This window comes from Ambystoma mexicanum, chromosome 6p (genome assembly GCF_040938575.1).
Source record: "Ambystoma mexicanum isolate Mex_15411 chromosome 6p, UKY_AmexF1_1, whole genome shotgun sequence".
Taxonomy (NCBI): Eukaryota; Metazoa; Chordata; class Amphibia; order Caudata; family Ambystomatidae; genus Ambystoma; species Ambystoma mexicanum.
In genome coordinates, this window is record NC_090935.1 from 910382514 (window position 1) to 910401052 (window position 18539).

The 18539-nt window shown below is 45.1% G+C and overlaps 1 protein-coding gene across 2 annotated transcripts in view; it reads right to left on the minus strand.

The window, feature by feature from the left end:
* Positions 1 to 17786, minus strand: part of CDO1 (cysteine dioxygenase type 1) — a 125393-nt gene extending 107607 nt beyond the window's left edge. Inside the window, exon 1 of one of the 2 annotated variants that reach the window (XM_069625532.1) lies at positions 17518 to 17786. In XM_069625532.1, the coding sequence (XP_069481633.1) occupies positions 17518 to 17684 (167 nt within the window). In that variant the 5' untranslated portion in view covers positions 17685 to 17786. Of the gene's footprint in view, positions 1 to 13980; positions 14167 to 17517 lie in introns of those variants that run through there. The other variant, XM_069625533.1, reaches the window with a different exon arrangement.
* Between the last annotated feature and the right edge of the window lie 753 nt (positions 17787 to 18539).

Below are 18539 nucleotides of genomic sequence, written 5' to 3' on the forward strand. Positions count from 1 at the left end.
GGAACATTCTCGTTAGGATAGGGAAAGATGAGCATTTATCTTACCCCTCTTTATTTTCATGAATGGCGAGCATTGAGAAAACTACAACTTAGTGTCCGTCTCGCATTTCTGACCCCTCAAAACTACCACTGAAAAGTTACTAATTAGTTTAATCTGCGTTAGCACCCTGCTGACAGAGCAAAGTATAAAAAGGAGGAGGTGATAACACTGATGGATGCATACATTGTAAAGCATACATTTAAAGACTTCAGTTAAGGTGACCGCAACCAGCCTGTAGCATGCACACAATGGGAAAGTGCACATGTAATGCCTTGAAAGAAAGAAATGTTGCTGTGCAGTAAGACTGCCAAAATAGGGGCCCCCCAATTTCCCCCCCACCACAGAGCGCAAAAATCACAGCACTGTGGGACTGTTAGGCATACAAGGCACTGATACCAACTTATCTTCTGGACCTGTCAAGCTAAAGATATTCGGAAACCTAATTTGCCCAATATGGATTCACATGGTCAGAAGCAGCCTCACAGTAAATAACATTTCAAGAGGGGACATCAGACTTCAGTACTCTAAGACACATTAGTAAAGACACTAAAAGAAGATTTCACGTGTAAACCAAGAGAATAAGGTGTGATATATAAAATAGTCACTATTATTAATATGCAACATCCCAATAGTTTAGTATAACATGAGGGTTTTTCCTTCATAGGAAAAATTGCAAACTAAAACACTTCTAGCAACACCCAATGTCAGCAGATCAGGCACAGCGAGGTTAAATGATTTGCCCGGGATCACACATTTCATTAAAGAGGTGAAATCAGTAGTTGGACACAGGTTGAGATTTAAGCACTTGATTACATATCTTCCCAGTGAAGGTTTGGATTTCCAAAAACTAAATTATTCATTTTTCTATCAATGCCTTGAAAAGTACAGACATCATAAAAGAAAAGAACCTGCCTCGTATACATGGTTATAGAAATAGGTCAAGCAAAAAGACACGTTTAGCTTTACTTTCCCCATCCTGATTGCTGCAGCAGCAGCATGCAAAGGAATGTGGACCTAAAAACAATATCATTTGGTTTTAAAAAAGGTATTTACAGTGACAGAATTCAATGTATGGCAATCTGCTTGAGCCATTATTTTTCACAGCATGCCCTGTCATACTCCCCTCTGTTGGGTATTTTCAGCCCAAGACAAAGGGAACCTGGATTTGGATACGTTTGGCCTAAAAGTGTAGAAATCGTTTTTTAATTCAAAAACACATAGTGGACTGACAAAAAGGCAGTATTTCTTTCTCCACTGCCACATCAAGATGCTGTTTTACAATTGAAAATAAAGAGTACAAAATGGGCCTTATATTGCAATTGTCAAAACACCAAAACTAGAGGCCTACCTTTCAACACAGGAAGCCTTGCAATGTGGCCATTCTACAGTTTGGAAGGAAAGGAACCGTTACCAGTGAAACTCACTGGCCTAAACCACTCAAATGTAGATCATAAAGTGAAGTGGACATGGATGTCATGATGAGAGTTATGAAAAGGCCTCATGTGAAAATGCAATAGCAAGGTTTGAAAACATCATCTTTCTGTTTATGGGGGGAGAAAAATGTGTTTAGCCCATATAGACCTTTCTCGTGAGATTCACTGGCCCAGAGCTGGTCCCTCCCCGCCCCCCCCCCACACACCACCCCAAACATCCATCTCCCTAAAGATCTTTTTGAAGCTCATAGAGCTAAGATTAGTGTGTGGAGATTGGGCCAGGCTATTTATGAGGTAGCAGATTACCCCAGAGATAAACAGAAGACCCACTAATGGAAGGAAAATATTTTTAAAAACTAAGGATTTCAATTTGATTTGTGGTGTGGCCTTGAATGACAGATGACATGTTGCGGAACTACCTAACGATAAGACCCCTCCTGCCGACTTCTGACTTTGCAGGACTGATTAATGACTTAACACTAGGCTAAAGTGAACAATGGGGGAGAGCCCAGATTTAATTTTTTGGGGTGAAACTAAACAATGTGCGTTTTGATGGGCAGAATCATATGCATGTAATTATGTTGATATATATTTACACGGAAAAGCATATTTTGACAATTATTTTTAGATCCGTACGTCACAGAAAAATATCTTAACTATCATTTTAAAGTTTATCGCATTCGACCTTCGGAACTCAAGCTACAACCTAAAATGCGTTCGTAGCTCCCCATAAAATGTTGCAAGGCTGGAAGTCTGGGAGGTGGTAGCCTATTAAATTAGATATCAGCCTAGAACATTTTTGCTTGATTACAGTACATTGTGAACAATTGCTATTTGAACATACAACCTAATGCCAAAATGGAACATAGTGTGGCATGAGGCATGATGAGACTAATCTAAAAACATATTATGTTTAGTTCTAAAATAAAAAAGTCTCCCCACATCCCGATCAGAACTTTGCCAGTGAAAAATTGACATGTGGAAAAATGAAAAGCCAGTGGGTGGATTCATCCCTCCCATAGTTTAAGTTTCATAACTCCGGGAGGATATCCCCAGCGAGAGGTTGGGCCTCGGGCATGGAGAGGTCTGTAGGGGGTCACTCAAAATTAATTGTCAATAAGCTAGCACCTCCTCATTTTAATATTTTGGAGGTGTGGTTTTGAAGTTAAAAGGTGTCGCACAATGGGAGAAAAAGAGCTGACTAAAAGTCCTCTGGGTGCAACTATTGAAATATGGATGTAAATTAACATTGCCTGGGACAACTACCTGAAACTACCTGGGTGGAATTACTGAAAATTGCTGCATAATTAAAATTGACCAGGAATGAGACAGAGGCTGGGGTCCTTGCAAGGAGAGACAAACAGAAGGATGAATACTGGTGGCTATCCATGACTGGAGTGCCTGGCCAGATCCCCATTTTACCAAAGAGATGGTTCAGAAATTATGCCTTTCTTGAGCACCAAAAGAAGAGACATTCAAATGGATTGTGTCCTCCCACGTATTCCTTATCTTTGATATTTCCTAATATCCAACTTACTGCCTCGGAAAAAGAAATTTCAGTAGAGGGCACTGTGCATCGATACCTGTCGAGTCGATGTCCCTCGGAGGCCTCCGTACTGATGTCATCTCAGGTACAAGTAGTGCGTGCAGCATCCGTTGCTCGGTTCCGTGTAATTCGATTTCCTTCAAATTTCCTGTAAACATTTTTACTTGTCTTTGACGAGATGGCCTCATCAGCTCCATCTAGGCCTCAGTCCGGTTTCAAAAAACGCTGCACCTGCCGGGCTAAGATGTCCATGACGGATCCACACAGGTCTGTCTGTAGTGCCTTGGGGCAGAGCATCCGTTTTTTCCGAATGCGACGCGTCCATGTCAATGACGGCCAAGGCCTTGAGGGAGCGCAGAGGGAAGTTGGAGAGAGATAAGCCTCAGAAATCCATTGGCCCTTCCAAACGCAAATCTTCCAACAAGTCGAGGCCTTCGTCTACTCATCATAAAAAAAAAAAAAAAGAATACTCCCGATCACGTTCTCAAAGTGGATCGCATCATTCTTCCTCTTCGAGACATGGCAAGAAAAGGCGACATAGGTCGCCGTCCTCGTCTAGTTCACCAGAGAGGGTAATTTGTCCCTTGAAACACAGTAGCCCGGCAAAGTGGGAGGAATTCTGAAAAAGTATTTTAAAAGGTGTTCGAGAATGTGGCCTTGTCCCCCTCGAAGACACCTAGAGGCGATACCCCAGGCGAAACACCTGGAAAGCACAGGAGCATTGACTCCTCGAACTTGGCTGTGGAAACTCCATGAGCATGAAAACCTTTGAGTCGAGAGAAAGCCTCTGTGACGCACAAGAGGTCATCACTATCAACCCATACGGCAAAGCTGAAGAGTGCATCTTCGACACCCTCATCGAAGGAGAAGTAATTGACGCCGTACAAGACAATACCTTTGATACTTTCGTCGAAGACATCCACATTGGTGTCGATCCCATCAACTACTTCAGAGAAGTCGAAGCATTAGACAATTTCGTTGAAGCTGCTGATGCCATCAACTATTTCAGCTCCAATTATGAAAGCTATAGCGCCTTCTTCCACCTTTGAGAAAATATACACTCCACAACCTCATTAAGAATATTTTAAAACTCACTCCTCAATATAGGAGGATGGAGAATCATCTGAAGAGGAAAGACCTTTTGGTCTTGAATATGGGAATCCTTCCGTTCCAGAAGAACTTGTGTCAGAAGAATCCTGAATGAAACATCTGCAGGACTCTCTACATGAGGCAAGTGGCATTTACACTTCCCCTGAAGTTGAATTCGGAAGAGCTGATCCAGGAGATCATGCTGATGGGAATTATAGACTGGTTATGACTAGGGTGATGGAGTACATGGGGTGGTCTGGACCCACACTTGTTTGAGCAGGATGACCTAACTGATATACTCGACAAAGGACCACAGAAATACCCCATTGTCCCATTTCACAATGCTCTACATAGGAGTGTATCATCCAACTGGGAAACACCGGAGGTTTTCCCTGCAGTTAATAAAAGATTAAATAGCTAACTAGAGAATCGACTTTGGACCCTCTATCTTTCGAAGCACCCATCACCAGAAATCCTGGTAGTACAGGCTGCAACTTCTTCTGGCAAACAAAATGCTTATTCCACAATCCCGCAAGATTGTGATGACAAGGAGGTATGATGCCATGGCCAAGAAGGTTCTCGGCCGGTAGAATAGTGTTAAAATTTGCTAATGCCACATGCACGCTAGCAAGGTTTACACATACCCTCTGGGATTGTGTTTCGATGGCGGCTGACCATATCCCCGAATGGGGAGGAAAGCAATGGTTTCTTGAACCTTATCAAGGATGGAAAGGACGCCATGTGCTAATCCCTCCAGGCCGGTCTCGACTCTGTTGACAGCATCAGCAGAGCCATGGCAGCTAGTACAGTTATCTGCAGATTTGCGTGGTTGCGGAAGGAAAGGATTTGCCCCGTACAGTCCAGACTTCTCAACATGACCTTTGACAGGATACATTTATTTGGGAGTAAAGCGGATGAAAGTTTGGAGAAGCTGCAAACTTCCAAGGTGGCAGCCACATCCCTTGGAGCTGCGATAAGGCAAAATCCAAACTGCCCCACAGGCGTGCCCTGGAGGGGTAGGTCCTTTTGCTATTATTCCGCATTCGGAAGAGGCAGAGGACAGCCAGCTCAAAGAGGACAAAGACGATTCCCCCGTGATGGACGGGATAGAGGTACTAATACTGCAACAACGGGTGCTACTTTACCCTCGGCATCTGCGTCAGCTGCCCCAAAACCTCTGAGGTCTTACATCACGAGACAGCAGGAGGAGGCAGATTAACACAACATCTGACAGTATGTTAGGCTATTACTTCAGATGCTTGGGCATTGGAGACAATTGTCCAAGGTTACTGCCTGCCCTTGCTGCACATACCTCAGAGTCATCCACCGGGGAACAACTCTTTGAAGGTTATAGAACCAGTACCTGTAGCGGAGAGGAACATGGGTTGGTACTACCTGTATTTTCCAATTCCGAAAAAAGACGGAGGATTGAGACCCATCTTGGACTTAAGAGACTTGAATAAGTTCCTCAGGAAGGACAAGTTCAAGATGGTAACCATTTCTCAGAGCCTTCAGGCCCTCCAGATTCATCACTGGATCTTCAGGATGCTTACCTTTATGTGCCAATCCAACACAAGCACAGAAAGTACCCGACGTTCGCCATTGGCAACTCTCACTATCAGTTTTGGCTTCTACCATTTGGGCTAACCCCCGCCCGAGGGTTTTCACCAAGGTAATGGCTGTTGTGGCAGCGAGTCTCAGGAGAGGGGGAATTCACATCTACCCCTACCTAGAAGATTGGTTGATCAGGGCCAATTCCCCGGAACAAGACCTAGATCATCTACATTACGCTTGACACTCCCTCCACAGACTGGGCTTCTCCCTCAACTTTGATACCATCACAAAGACTCCAATTTATCAGAGCAGTCCTGGATGCATCCCCAGGAAAAGCTTCGCCATCAGAGGTGAGGGCTCAAGACATTCTACAGATGGTGACAAAATTCCAAAATGCCCAACATCTTCCAGCCTATGATTTTTTGTGGTTGCTCTGTCCCCTGGCATCCTGCCTTTTTCTGGTGCCAGAAGCTCGCCTGAGAATGAAATCTCTCCAATGGGCTCTCAGGATGAAGTGGTCACAGTTCTCAGGAAGGATGTCAGATCTACAAATCCTGAACAGTCTCACTGGACCTTCAGTGGTGGGTCTGTCGGGAAAACATGGCCAGAGATAACAGTAGTGACGGACGCCTCACTCGTAGGTTGGGGAGCCCATACCTACGATTTGACCATCAGCGTTCGTTGGTCTCCATTGGAGTCCAAACTACATTTCAATATTTTAGAGCTGAGGGCAATCAGACTAGCGCTGAAGGCCTTTCTGTCATCTGTATGGGGAAAGAATGTCCTGATAATGACGGACAACACAGTTGCCATGTACTACCTCAACAAAAGAGGAGGTATAGGGTCACTACCACTGTGCAGAGAGGCAATGCAGCTCTGGTTCAGGGGGATACAAGAAGGAATCTCTATCAGCAGTTCATCTGGCCGGAGAGAAGAACATGACGGTGGACGCTCTGAGCAGGCAGAGCACAGTCTCGAGAGTGGGAACTAGCTTAGGAAGTCCTTCAAGAGATCTTCACCCTTTGGGGAACCCATCAAATGGATCTGTTCGCGACCAATACCAACCAGAAGTGCAAACTGTACTGCTCCAGGGAATTTCCCTGCGAGGAGCTCTAGGAGACGCATTTGTGGGTGAATGGGAATTTCCACTCCTCTACGCGTTTCCTCCAGTTGCTGTCATTCCTCGCGTAATAAGGAGGTTGAGAAGGTTCAGGAGAACCAGGATCCTAATTGCCCCGGATTGGGCCAGGTGAACGTGGTACCCGGACCTTCTGGACATGTCCATCTGTCCTCCGAGTCGTCTTCCACAAAGAGGATCTTCTCTCACGAGAACAAGGTCTGGTTCTCCATCCGGATATCAGGACTCTCAGCCTTCACGCATGGTTTCTGAGAGGCCGAGATACAAAGATTGAGACAACGTAATGGAGGTTTTGCTTTTCGGCCAGAAGGCCAGCAACCAAATCTTTATATCGCTGCCGGCGGAATAAGTTCTGCAGCTGGTGTAGAGATAAGAGTGTTGACCCTTTTTATCTTTTCTGTTCCATTTACCAAATCTGGGACTCCAGATTGGTACGATCAAAGGTTACTTAGCAGCACTTTTTGAGCACATTTCCTCAGTCTCCTACTTTAAAACACCTCTGGTAATACAATTTTTGAAAGGGCTAACTAATGTTTATCCCCCCCCCCCCCCCAACTCCTTTTCAAGTCCCCCTGTGGGATCTAAATTTAGTACTTTTTAATGGGTATTCCCTCTGAACGTCTTCATTCGTGCCCATTAAGACTTCTTACCCTCATAACAGTCTTTTTAGTGGCAATAACAACATCTGCCCGAAGGGTGAGTGAGCTACAGGCTTTGTCTTGCAAGCCTCCTCACACTGTCTTTCACAAGGACAGAGTGGTATTAAAAGATGAAGCCTAAATTCCGCCCCAGGGTGGCATCTGAATTTCACATCACTTAGAAAATAACCTTGCCATCTTTTTACCCTTCTCCACATCTGGGGAAAGAGGAAGAAAGGCTGCACAGACTCGATCCAAAGTATGCTTTGGGTTTACATTAGCACACTTGCTAAATTGAGACAAACTGACCAATTCTTTGTGGGTTACACAGGTCATAAATTAAGCCCAACCATCACAAAACAAAACATCTCTAGCTGGATTATTTTAACCATTGCAGAATGTTACGATCTGGCCAGTAAAGACCCTCCAGAACATACAAGGGCTCATTCAACCAGGGGTATCGCAGCTTCGCCAGCTCTTCAAAGAGGAGTTCCAATAAAGGATATTTGTGCGGCTGCCACATGGTCATCTGCACACACCTTTACAAGATACTATAGTCTGGCTTCCTCCACTAGCCAAGAATCTAAATTTGGAAAGGCAGTACTACACTCTGTTTACTTAATGACTCAAATTTTACTCCATCCTCTTGATTACATTACTGCTTTGGGAGAGTATCAAAGATAAGGAATATGTGGGAGGACACAATCCATTTGAAGAACAAGTTACTTACCCATGGTAACGTTCTTTCGACTAGATGTTCCTCCCACGTATTCCTTATTGCCCCTCCCATCCTGGCCAGCAGTAAAACTTCTCTTGTGGTTACCATATGCGCTTCCTCAAGGGTAGTAACTGTCTAACTCAGGACAATGCTTCGCTTCAAAACGGAACTGAGCAACAGACGCTGCGCGCACTACTTATACCTGTGATAATGCTGACATCGGTACAGAGGCCTCCAAGGGACATCGACCGGTATCAACGCACAGCGCCCTCATAATAGGAAATACCAAAGAGAAGGAATATGTGGGACGAACATCCAGTCGAAAGAACGTTACCATGGGTAACTAACCTGTTCTTCTATGTAAGTAACTTGTCCAACCCAAACAAAGTCTTGTGAGGATTGAGGTGATGTAATTTTGATTGGGTAGGCAGGTAATAATAAATGCTTACCATTTTATTAAGCAAAAACGTAATTAATTCCCATATAGCCAAATTAGGCAGGGTGATTTTGCTGAAATCAACATTGTTCCAGTGTGAATGAGGTACTTATGTTTATTTTGACAACCCCAAAAGTCCCTAAAGGGAGTGGTACATTGAAAACAAAATTCCCTAGTGTCCCCATTCCCTTGAAACCCGCCTTAAAGTAGAGGGATCCAAATGATCAACTGAATACCTGGGTTTGTGTGTGCTGAGACAGAACAGCGATTTCCCCAAAATTAAACAGCATGAAGTCCCTGATTTAAAGGGCACCTTCTACTGAAAGTGAGGAAGTGGCTCCTGAAAGAATAGAGATTTTTCCTTGCAAAGTGGTGGAAGGGAAAGGGTTTCAAAGATAAATTAAAAGTGTGTATTCTGAAGTATTTGTTGTGCTAGAAGATTAACAGCATTGCTAAGATCGCAGCGCCAGTCTAATTTTACATGTCATCAAGTTAAACAAAACTGCTAGTATGTCAGTGCGCACAGAGATTAAAAAAGGCTGAGCCCTGCATGTGTGAAATTGTTTGCCTTCAGTAAAAGTGTGCATATTATTCAAATAAACATTTCTGTAAGTATGCCCTATTTGTAATCTTGTCATGTTTAAAAATGCTACGTGCTATTAAAGGTGAACTCTAAGCAGAGTGTTTTGGCTGTGTATATTGTGGGGTTAAAGAGTTGGTGATCTGTACTAACCTGAACCGACTAGTGTGTTCAATTTGTATTAAAAAAAAAAGAATAGCATTTGGGCCACGGAGTGAGGAGGCGTGATCTATACTAATGTTTCTATTATTTAATAAGCATCTATTCTTTCTGTACACCAGCCTGGTTCTCGTCTTATATGTGGCACGGGGAGTTTTACGGGGGTGGTGGGGTCTACGTGGCTCTGAGTCATAGACAGTGCTAGATTGAATTACATTATTAGTATTTTTCTCTGTGCCGCTTTTGAATGAGGAAGGAATGAAATCCCTATTTTAAAGGATGGCCCACAAATAGATCACTATACCTTCTATTTATTATCACCCACCAATCTCATCTTTTAAAGGGACAACAGTCCTTACACAGGAATCTCTATTTCTGGGTCATCAACCTCCAATCAGTTTATTGAAAGGAGGTTGAACGAAAGCTGAACCTCGGGGTGCTGGAGGAGCAGTAGCAAAAGCAACATCCTTCCCTCCGCTTTTAATGGTCACATGAAAAGTGCGAGATGGGAAGACTTTGGACAGCTGATTGTGCTTCAGCGAAGAAATGTCAGAGTGTGTCAGAGCGTGCCCGAGCTGGCCATGAACAAGACACAGGGCAGGGCCCATGAAATTGGGACAGTCCTGCAAAAAGCGAGATAGTTGGCCACCCAACAGACACAGCCAGCCCCGTTCCTTGACTTGGATTTGATCTGGGCCAGTTTAGCTGCCAACTTGTTATAGGTGAACACGGAGAACTCACTCAAAGGGGACTTTTGTCAACCATGTGGATCTTTTTGGCCCATTCAATACAACCTTTCTAAGTGGCTGCATTTGTATTGTTTCCCTGTTCATATTTCTAGTGCAGCTATGACCGTGTATAGGTGGGCAGCTAGGGCAAACACCTGCCCACCTCGCATCACAAATATGCTCCCCTCTTACCTCATGCTCCCTTTTTCTCCCATAGAGCATTTTTTTGCCCCCCCCTTTTTTCCCGCTCTTTAAACACTATGTCGTCCCATGTTCTTGCCTCATTCCTTTAATCCTGCTGCCTTTCTCTTTCTCAATTTCGGCCAAAGTTTTTGTTATGAAGATCCCGCTATCTTCATCATTTTGCTGCTATTTGCAAACTAACCTGCCTTCCTTCACTCAATGTTTTCCCTACCTCATTTACCCACGTCACACAGCATTTGCCTTTATATTGCTGCTCCTCCACTCCTCTTACTAGCCTCCCTTCGCTCCCCTTCTCCTGTACTCCTTCATTCTTCATTTCTCCCCGACTCTTTAGACCAACATTATAACCATACCCCTTACACTCCCAACCCCAATGCTCTCTATTTCCGCCTCTCCTTCATCCGCTTTTCCCTGCATTTCCACTCACTCTTTTTCCTCATTAATAATTATTAGTAATTCTCTTACCCTTGTTCACTCTGTACCCATTCACCCTCACATCACCTCATCTCTTGCCTTTCCTCACTCCAAATCTCGCCCTTAGGCTTCTGCCCTGCTTCTTTCCCCACGTTCCAGTCCCTTCAGTGTTTGGATTACCTGCTCCTTCTCTACTTTTCTCCCTCACTATCCATTCTCTTCCCTGCAGCAGGGCCCTGTGGAGTTGGGGGCGATATGGAGGTGGTGGGGTCTTTCAAGTGCCACAAGCAGCACCCACAAAAAAAAGTTAATCCCTGGTATTTCTTTAGATTAAAGGGTTAACTCCTTTATGCCTGTGATGTCCAATGATATTTCAAGTGTGCTGGGTAAGAACATGTTTATTTGTAAGGCGCCGCCAAAGTGGCCCAGAGGCATACGGGTGCCAGGAAATGGGGTCCCTATGAGGTGATGATAGACAAAAAACAAACAAGAGCATTTACCTGAAGAGAGTTGGTATTACATCAGGTATAGTTATTTAAATAGGTGTGTTTCAAGTGTTTTCTTAAAGCTGTCCAGGGACGTGCAACTTCTGAGCTCAGAAGGCATGGCATTTCAGTTTCTGGGTGCTGCTACCCTCTTGACCGATCAGAGAGTTCTAGTTTCCCTTTTTTTTTTTAAGTCTAAGTGCCATGTAGGGTTGGCATTGCCCTGCCAAACATTTGTAAGTTATGGCAAGTAACCGAAACTCAATCCTAGCCTCTATGGGGAGCCAATGGAGGCATCTCCGAGTGTTGGATACATTCTCGAATGTGCTCACCCCCTAGCCTTGTGGCTCTGATGGTGCTATTTTGTATTACCTGTAATTTAGCCACTTCTTCTGTTCCAATACCCATCAGGAGCCGATTACAATAATCAATTTTACATGTAATAATTACTCGAAATACTGCCTCCCCACTCTTTTGGGACAAAAATGGGCAGATATGTGAGAGCAGTCTGATATAATATGTCAAGGACAAAATCAGACTATTCACTTGAGCTTTCATGCAGACTTCAAGTGTTTTTATCTTATCTTTCGTGGGAATTTCATGATCTGTAATTTGGAAACTTTTGTATTCTCCACTCAACTTATTCAATCTAGGCCTGGAGCCCATGATCATCAATTCACTTTTATCATGGTTGAGAGCCATCCTGCTCATACACATCCAATCCTGAATGAGGTCATGGATTTCTTTAACCAATTTGGCATCTTCCTCATAGTTGCCCGTCAAAGGGACGAGGCGTTGGGTGACATCCGCGTAATTTAAGAAGCAGATATTTCTTTCCTCAAGCATCAGGATTAATGGTGTAGTAAAGATATTATATCAAACTGGCGATGAACACGCACCCTGCTGGACTCCAAATCTCAGAGGGGCTGGCTGTGCCTCTGCTGTGTTACTGCATACCTTCATGGTTCCGTTTCCCAGAAACAAGTGCATCCAGGACATGGCTTGATCACCAAAATTGGCCACTTCTTGCTATCAATTTAAAAGTAACAGAAGATCTACTAAATCAAATGCGGCCGACCGATCCAAAGCCATCAGGATTAAAGTTTGGCCTTAGTTTATCTTTGTCAGCATATTGGACTTTAAATACGATAATGCTTATTCAGTACTGAAACCTGGTCGAAAGCCGAACTGCCAGTTATTAAGAATAGTGTTTCAGTACTTGTTCATACGCTACCCTATCCAATATGTTTTGCTGGAATGTGGAGTTGGTTATGGGCCTATAATTGGTGGGGATCGTGGATCAAGACCCTGCTTTTTTAGCAAGGGGGTTATCCAAGCTCCCTTCAATCGTGTAGGAACAAGGCCTTCCTTCAGGTGATGGTGCTGATCAGTAATTCCGAACATGCCTTAATAGCTGTAGCTGGGAAGACATCACCTTTACACGATGATGGTTTAAGTTTGAGCAGGATGATTCTTAATTCATCCTCTGCGATGCTCCTAAAATTAAAGAATGGGACTCCAAGGTGATCTTTAATCTGGTCTTCTCCGTCATTGGAGCTAGTAGACGGATTCCCGGGCTTTTACTTCCCGAATGGTGGTTTTTATTTTTTCACTTTATCCAACCTGGCCTCCTGGATGCCGGAACACCATCTGAAATCTTTACAGATATTTTTTCTGAAGATGAATCGACAGTTTCTCTAGTTCCTGGAATTTTAAAGATTTCTTTGAACTCATCCTGTGCCTCAGCAATCCGTAGGTCATAGGAATCTTTCTTAGATTTGATGACAGCCTCTTTGTACTTTTTAGCTGAGATGATTTAACTAACTTTATCTTATTTGGCCCTGGAAGATTTCCAACGGTAGGAATCTTTCCTTTTGCATACTCTTAAGACTTTAAGTTCTTCTGAGAACCAGGCATTTTGAGTGCGACTGTTCACCTTCCAGCATTTTAGCGGTGGTGTCAAGGTGTTAATCGCATTTTCTAGAGCATCCAGGAGAGTATCCACCATATCTTCTGCAGTGTGCAAGAGAGTTATTCCTTGTAGGGGGCGGCATCCACTCCTTGACTGACCTGGGGTTGAGCCTCTTCAAATTTCTCAAGGCACACCAATTTTGTTTAATTGCCCTATTTTTGACTGCTGTGAGATATCAAACTCGATAAAGAAGTGGTCCGACCAGGGACACAGGGAAATGTTGTGTTTGCTCAAAATCACGTTATATGAGGCAACCCAATCCAGCATATTGCCATTAACTTGAGTGGGTTCCTCATATGTTGTATGTAACCCATACTTGCCATAAACCTTTCTAATTCCATCACTGCTGCGTCATTAGTGTCTGCTTGCCACAGATTAAAATCACCCATTATAATCCATTTGGAGGAGCTTTTAAGCTGTGCTAAGAACAGACTATTCAGGTGTGGGACAAAGTCTGGCATGGTGGTGGGGGGGACGGCAAATCAGCATTATGGAGGCGTATGTCCTTACCTTAAAATATAGTGTTTTGCACCCTATAGGACCATCCACCTCCGATTTCCCGTTGTCAAGCCTATTTTTTAAAAAAAAAATCGCCACCCCTCCTCCCCCTTGGTCCTCCCTATTAACCTCTAATATAGATTATTCGTTGGGAGCGGCAAGTAAAAAGAGGGTCCTGCTGCCTCATGAAGCCACGTTTCAGTGAGGGCACAGATGGCCACATCATGGTCAGAGATATACTCGGCCACTTCCAATGCGTGTTTGACCAGAGATCTAGTATTTAGTAAAAGTACTTTAAGCATGTTATTAGAACTACCTGTGCAGAATAAAGGAGCAGATGCTTGCTCACCTCTAATGTCCCCGAGGCTTTGCGGGGCTCTCCCCCAATGTAGCCGTATTGCTCATGGTAATCCTGCAAGAGACCGTCGGGGAGGACACTGCCTTAACCGGAGTACTATTTAGATTGTAGTCCTTACTGTGTCGATACCGCCGACGCGTCCGACAAGGACCAGCTTGCTGCAGTCGCACCGGCGATGTCGCGCCTGCTGAACAAGAAAAGGAGGAGGAAACTTCAAGGGTCCTGGGAATTGTAGTTCCCCCACCCCCTATTCAACAGGTGCTGTCTTGCTCGACTTGCCTTCAGATGCGGCAACAGCACACACACAGTGGAAATATACAAATCTTGCCTGCACTGATCCAATCTAGGCAGTTTTGTCTGCAACCCAGTTTAAAATGGGATTAAATCTAACACAATTTAAAAGATGCCATTTCTAAAAATGGATTTCAACAATTTGCGCAAGAAGGCTGATAAAATCAATTAACTACAACGTTCTAGACGCTATAAGGCGGCTTCACACTGGGGACATGCACAAAATGGTTCTGCATGCTGTAGGAAATTATCCCAGGATATCACCTCCTGTAATGTCCCTTCTCAGAGCCCATGTTATCTGATGCTGCCTCGTTCAGGGGCAACGCGCTCGCCTTGTAAGTAAAACGATGTGGAACTACACAGGTTCAATCCCCAGGTCTGGGTTTAGAAACCTCTGTGTATTAAGCACGATATTAAATAACCAATTACATTTAAAAAAAACATCATTGCCAACATTAGCTTGATGCTTTATCATTCAATAGTACCACCATTGGAAATCATTTGCCCCCCACTAGCTAGAAGTAGACTAGGACTCGCATTTAAGGACTGTGATGAAGAGTGGGGTTAGAATGGCAATTATCTTTAAATAAAGGGTTGCTTTTAAAGTGGTAAAGATAGCTACACAGAGGCGGCAAACTTAAGCTGTAAAGTGAGGCTAGCAGCGAGACTTTCTTTTCGTGTACACGGGAAATGCAAGTTTACACGTGGCAAAATTCAAAAGGACACAATGCAATTTGAAACACCGGTCTTCGTGTGCAGGACCAGGTTGAGTCCAGATTGAACTAGACTAAATTTACATCCATTACCCCCCCCCCCCTCCCCCCTCCCCTTCTCATCCGTGATTGGCAGCACCGCCAAGGTGAACTACGGCCCCACAGCTATTTTGAAAACGCATGGTTTTCGGTAAAAAAAAAAAAACACTTTTCGTCGGTATTTTATGTACACCCTCCCACTTTTATTTTTGAGAGCCGCCCCCAATGACATGATTCAGAACGCGTCTATGAATAGATCACAAGTAAGGGGAGCTCGTCTGTATGTTTCGGGTTAGAAACCGCAGACTATAAATCACAGCAGGTGGCCCCGGTCCCGCCCTCAGAAAAGCAAGTCCTATTTGTGCTCTGAGAAGGCTCTTCGGAACAGGTCCAATCCGGATATTGAGATGCGAGGGCCAGGCCCAGCAGCACCTGGCCTCTGAGAAAGGAGAGAATTCCGCCGGAGGCGTCCACATCCCCGCTCCGCGGCGCACCCAATTGGCTCTCGGAGCCCCTCCCTCCCCGCGCCCCCAGCGGTTGGCAAGCCTGAAGTGCCAGCGGATTGGCTGCCTCGGCCCTCCCACAACTAGTCTGGCTGCTGCGCAACAACCACAGCCCGAGGGAAGCTGCGTGGCGCTTCAGGCCGGGACCCGCAGAGCCTGTCCCACGCAGGCGGGGCCCTTTTTTTCTGCGTGTGGGAGTCTGAGGTTACTGTGAAACGGCCTTATCACCGAACAACCACGTGCGTGGCATACAGTATGCACGTGTGGCCACTAATACGTAAAGAAGTGCGTTGTTACAACTGGACAGTTTCCCCGGATTTCAGGCTGGGGAGGCGCATGCAATGTTACTTTTTTACATTATAAATAGGTGGCGTCTTACGTCCTCCATTCAACGCAAAGATACTGAGGCCAGTCACGACTTTAAACCTGGCTGTCAACCAAGACGACTCTCCGCAAAGGAGGGCGCACTGCGGCATGGCTGTGGACGCATTGCTACCCCAGGGGCAGTTGTGGTACTCAAGCCGGCCTTCTAAATTTGGACGGCCTGGTGCTAGGGCGGCCCGTCACTGACACACCTTCGCTGCGTCATTTCATATGAGCCCTAGTTCGCCGCTGCCATTTCAGTGACAGGGCATAAGACCCCGCGCGAAGTGACGCCCATTGGGATAGACTATGCAGACAAGAGCGCCTCTACTTCACATCTCACCCGATAGTCCGGTTATGCTCTGCTCCAAACCAGGAATTGAAGGGTACACGTGAACAGGACAGCTCTTAACATCAAACTAAGATGAACTGCTTTATGAACTCCACCGCTACACATGGCAGTTAGTCTCTACGTGTAGCAAGGTTAATTAATTGCCCCAATGTGTTTTTCTGGGCTTTCCAGCGAATGGGCGGGTAACGTTCTGAGAGACACTTATGGGCAACTGCAATGCGAGTTTTGGCCATTACGGTGGCACCATAGGAAGTCAAACAAAAAGGAGCAAAGTGGTTTGCAGAGGATCACACCGCATCACCTCTCCTGGCGCCTTCATTTCAGCCGGTTTACTACCATGCCCCGGTCGAATCAGCATTTAAACTGGCTCCAACCGGAGTCTTGTACATGGAAATCATGCTCTTACACAGCCCACTGTGTCTGCACCTCGAGCACACACAGTGCAGCCCCATGTCACCATGGGACTGCTCATGCAGCACTAACCCCTCCTCCTTCCCCCGATTTTCCTGGGACTTTGTCAAGGATTTATAATGAGTCAAACACTACACGCCCCAGAATGACAAGAAAACAGAGCGTGTAGCAAAGGCAGGGCTGCAAAGCTATATTGTATCTGTTAAAGCAATTATATGAGCGGCCCTTAAATAAAGAGAACACATAACTGCCTATTTTGCATTTAATTAAGTGTCAGTGTGCGTTTTAAAGAACATTGTGAGCAGGCACCGTGGCGTGGGACACCCTTTTGTTCACCTCGGGGCAACGACGGACGGGTTCAATAGCCCAGTTTCCAGCCTGTAGTGCCGAGGTCCCCGAGCAGCCCCGCTCCCGCCCTTCCAACCCCCCTGCACCCCCTTTCACACATGTTTCTCCCACGTTCATGGCACACTTCAAGCCGCGCTACACGGACTAGCTGAACTACCTATTTGTGCGTGAACAGAAAAAGCATCGTTTCTACCCAAAACGAGTAACTCTCAAATATGTTATTCGAGGCGACAGTCGCTTCGAATAACGCTGCACAAACAAATACAATTATTTATGTATTTGAACTAAATCCTGCTATTGCATGACGTCAGTGTATTTTTTTTTGGGGAGGGGGTTATGTTTTGAATTCTGTCAGGCCACTGGTTTGTGATTTTGTATTAATGCCATTAAATGCACCAACAACTTTTTTTTTATCGATTAGCCATGTAACCGAACTACTTTACCGGGGCTATGTGGACCATTTCTTGAATTGTAACATGTACGCTATAGGAGTCGCCACGCTAGTTACCTGTAGGGGTCAAACGTAGCATACTGCATCCAGTCCTGGGGGTTGCTCTCATAGGATTCCATGATCGCCTGCACCTCTTCCACGTTCACTTTGTCACTGGAGAAAATGTCATGAAGTATGCGAATCAGTTCTTCCAGCGTCCCAGGCTTTACAACTTCTGTTTCCATCGTGCACTCTCCCCCTCAGTAGTTCAGCGCAATGGAATCGGCTGCTGTGCTCGATGACCGCCGCTCACACTTTCACGCAGCAGCTCCGCCAACTCGCGGCCAACTTCACTATTTATCTTCGCAAAGTTACTGTGGGATGTACCAACTGCCCTTGGAGGAGGGGCGGGAGGTTCCTTGTATTTCACTGGATTAGTACTGCTGCCCACGAGCACGTTTGCCCCACTTTTCCAATGCATAACCTGATCGCAAAATATACATTCCCCCCCCCTTCTTGGCGTCATCTGAAACAGCACCCTTTTTCTTCCCAAAACTTGTCTCTGTTTGGCGCGCATCCTCCCATCATTCACTGCAGAGCAGCCGCGGAGCCCATGGCTGGGTGAGGCGAGTACTGCACTTGCTCTCACTTGCCTTTTAAATGTCTTGTTCTACAGCTGCACGGTGCACATAATTAACTTTTTCTCAACATAGGAAACAGAAGCTTGAAAACAGGCAGGTTATTTAAAAAAAAATGTAGTGTGTTGACGTGTTTTAGTTTAAGTTGCGTTTTACAAATACAAATGTGGCGCGTAGCAGCGACCAGCCTTCCGCATGTTGTGCTTTATCATGCATATGGTATTTGTATAGCGCCTACTGCCATGTGTTATGGCTTAACAAAAAAGCGCTGTAGGTTCAATGGGCCTTTTGCAGACGGTAGTCTGAACTGACATTAACAGTGGAGCATCACATAGAATGCAAATGGTCGATGTCATTTATGCAACAGTTGAATTATTAGCAGAGATGACTAGTGAATTAAAGCCATGGAGAGAAGGCTGGGTCGGCCAACGCGTGGTTTATAATATCAGTGTCTATGCAACA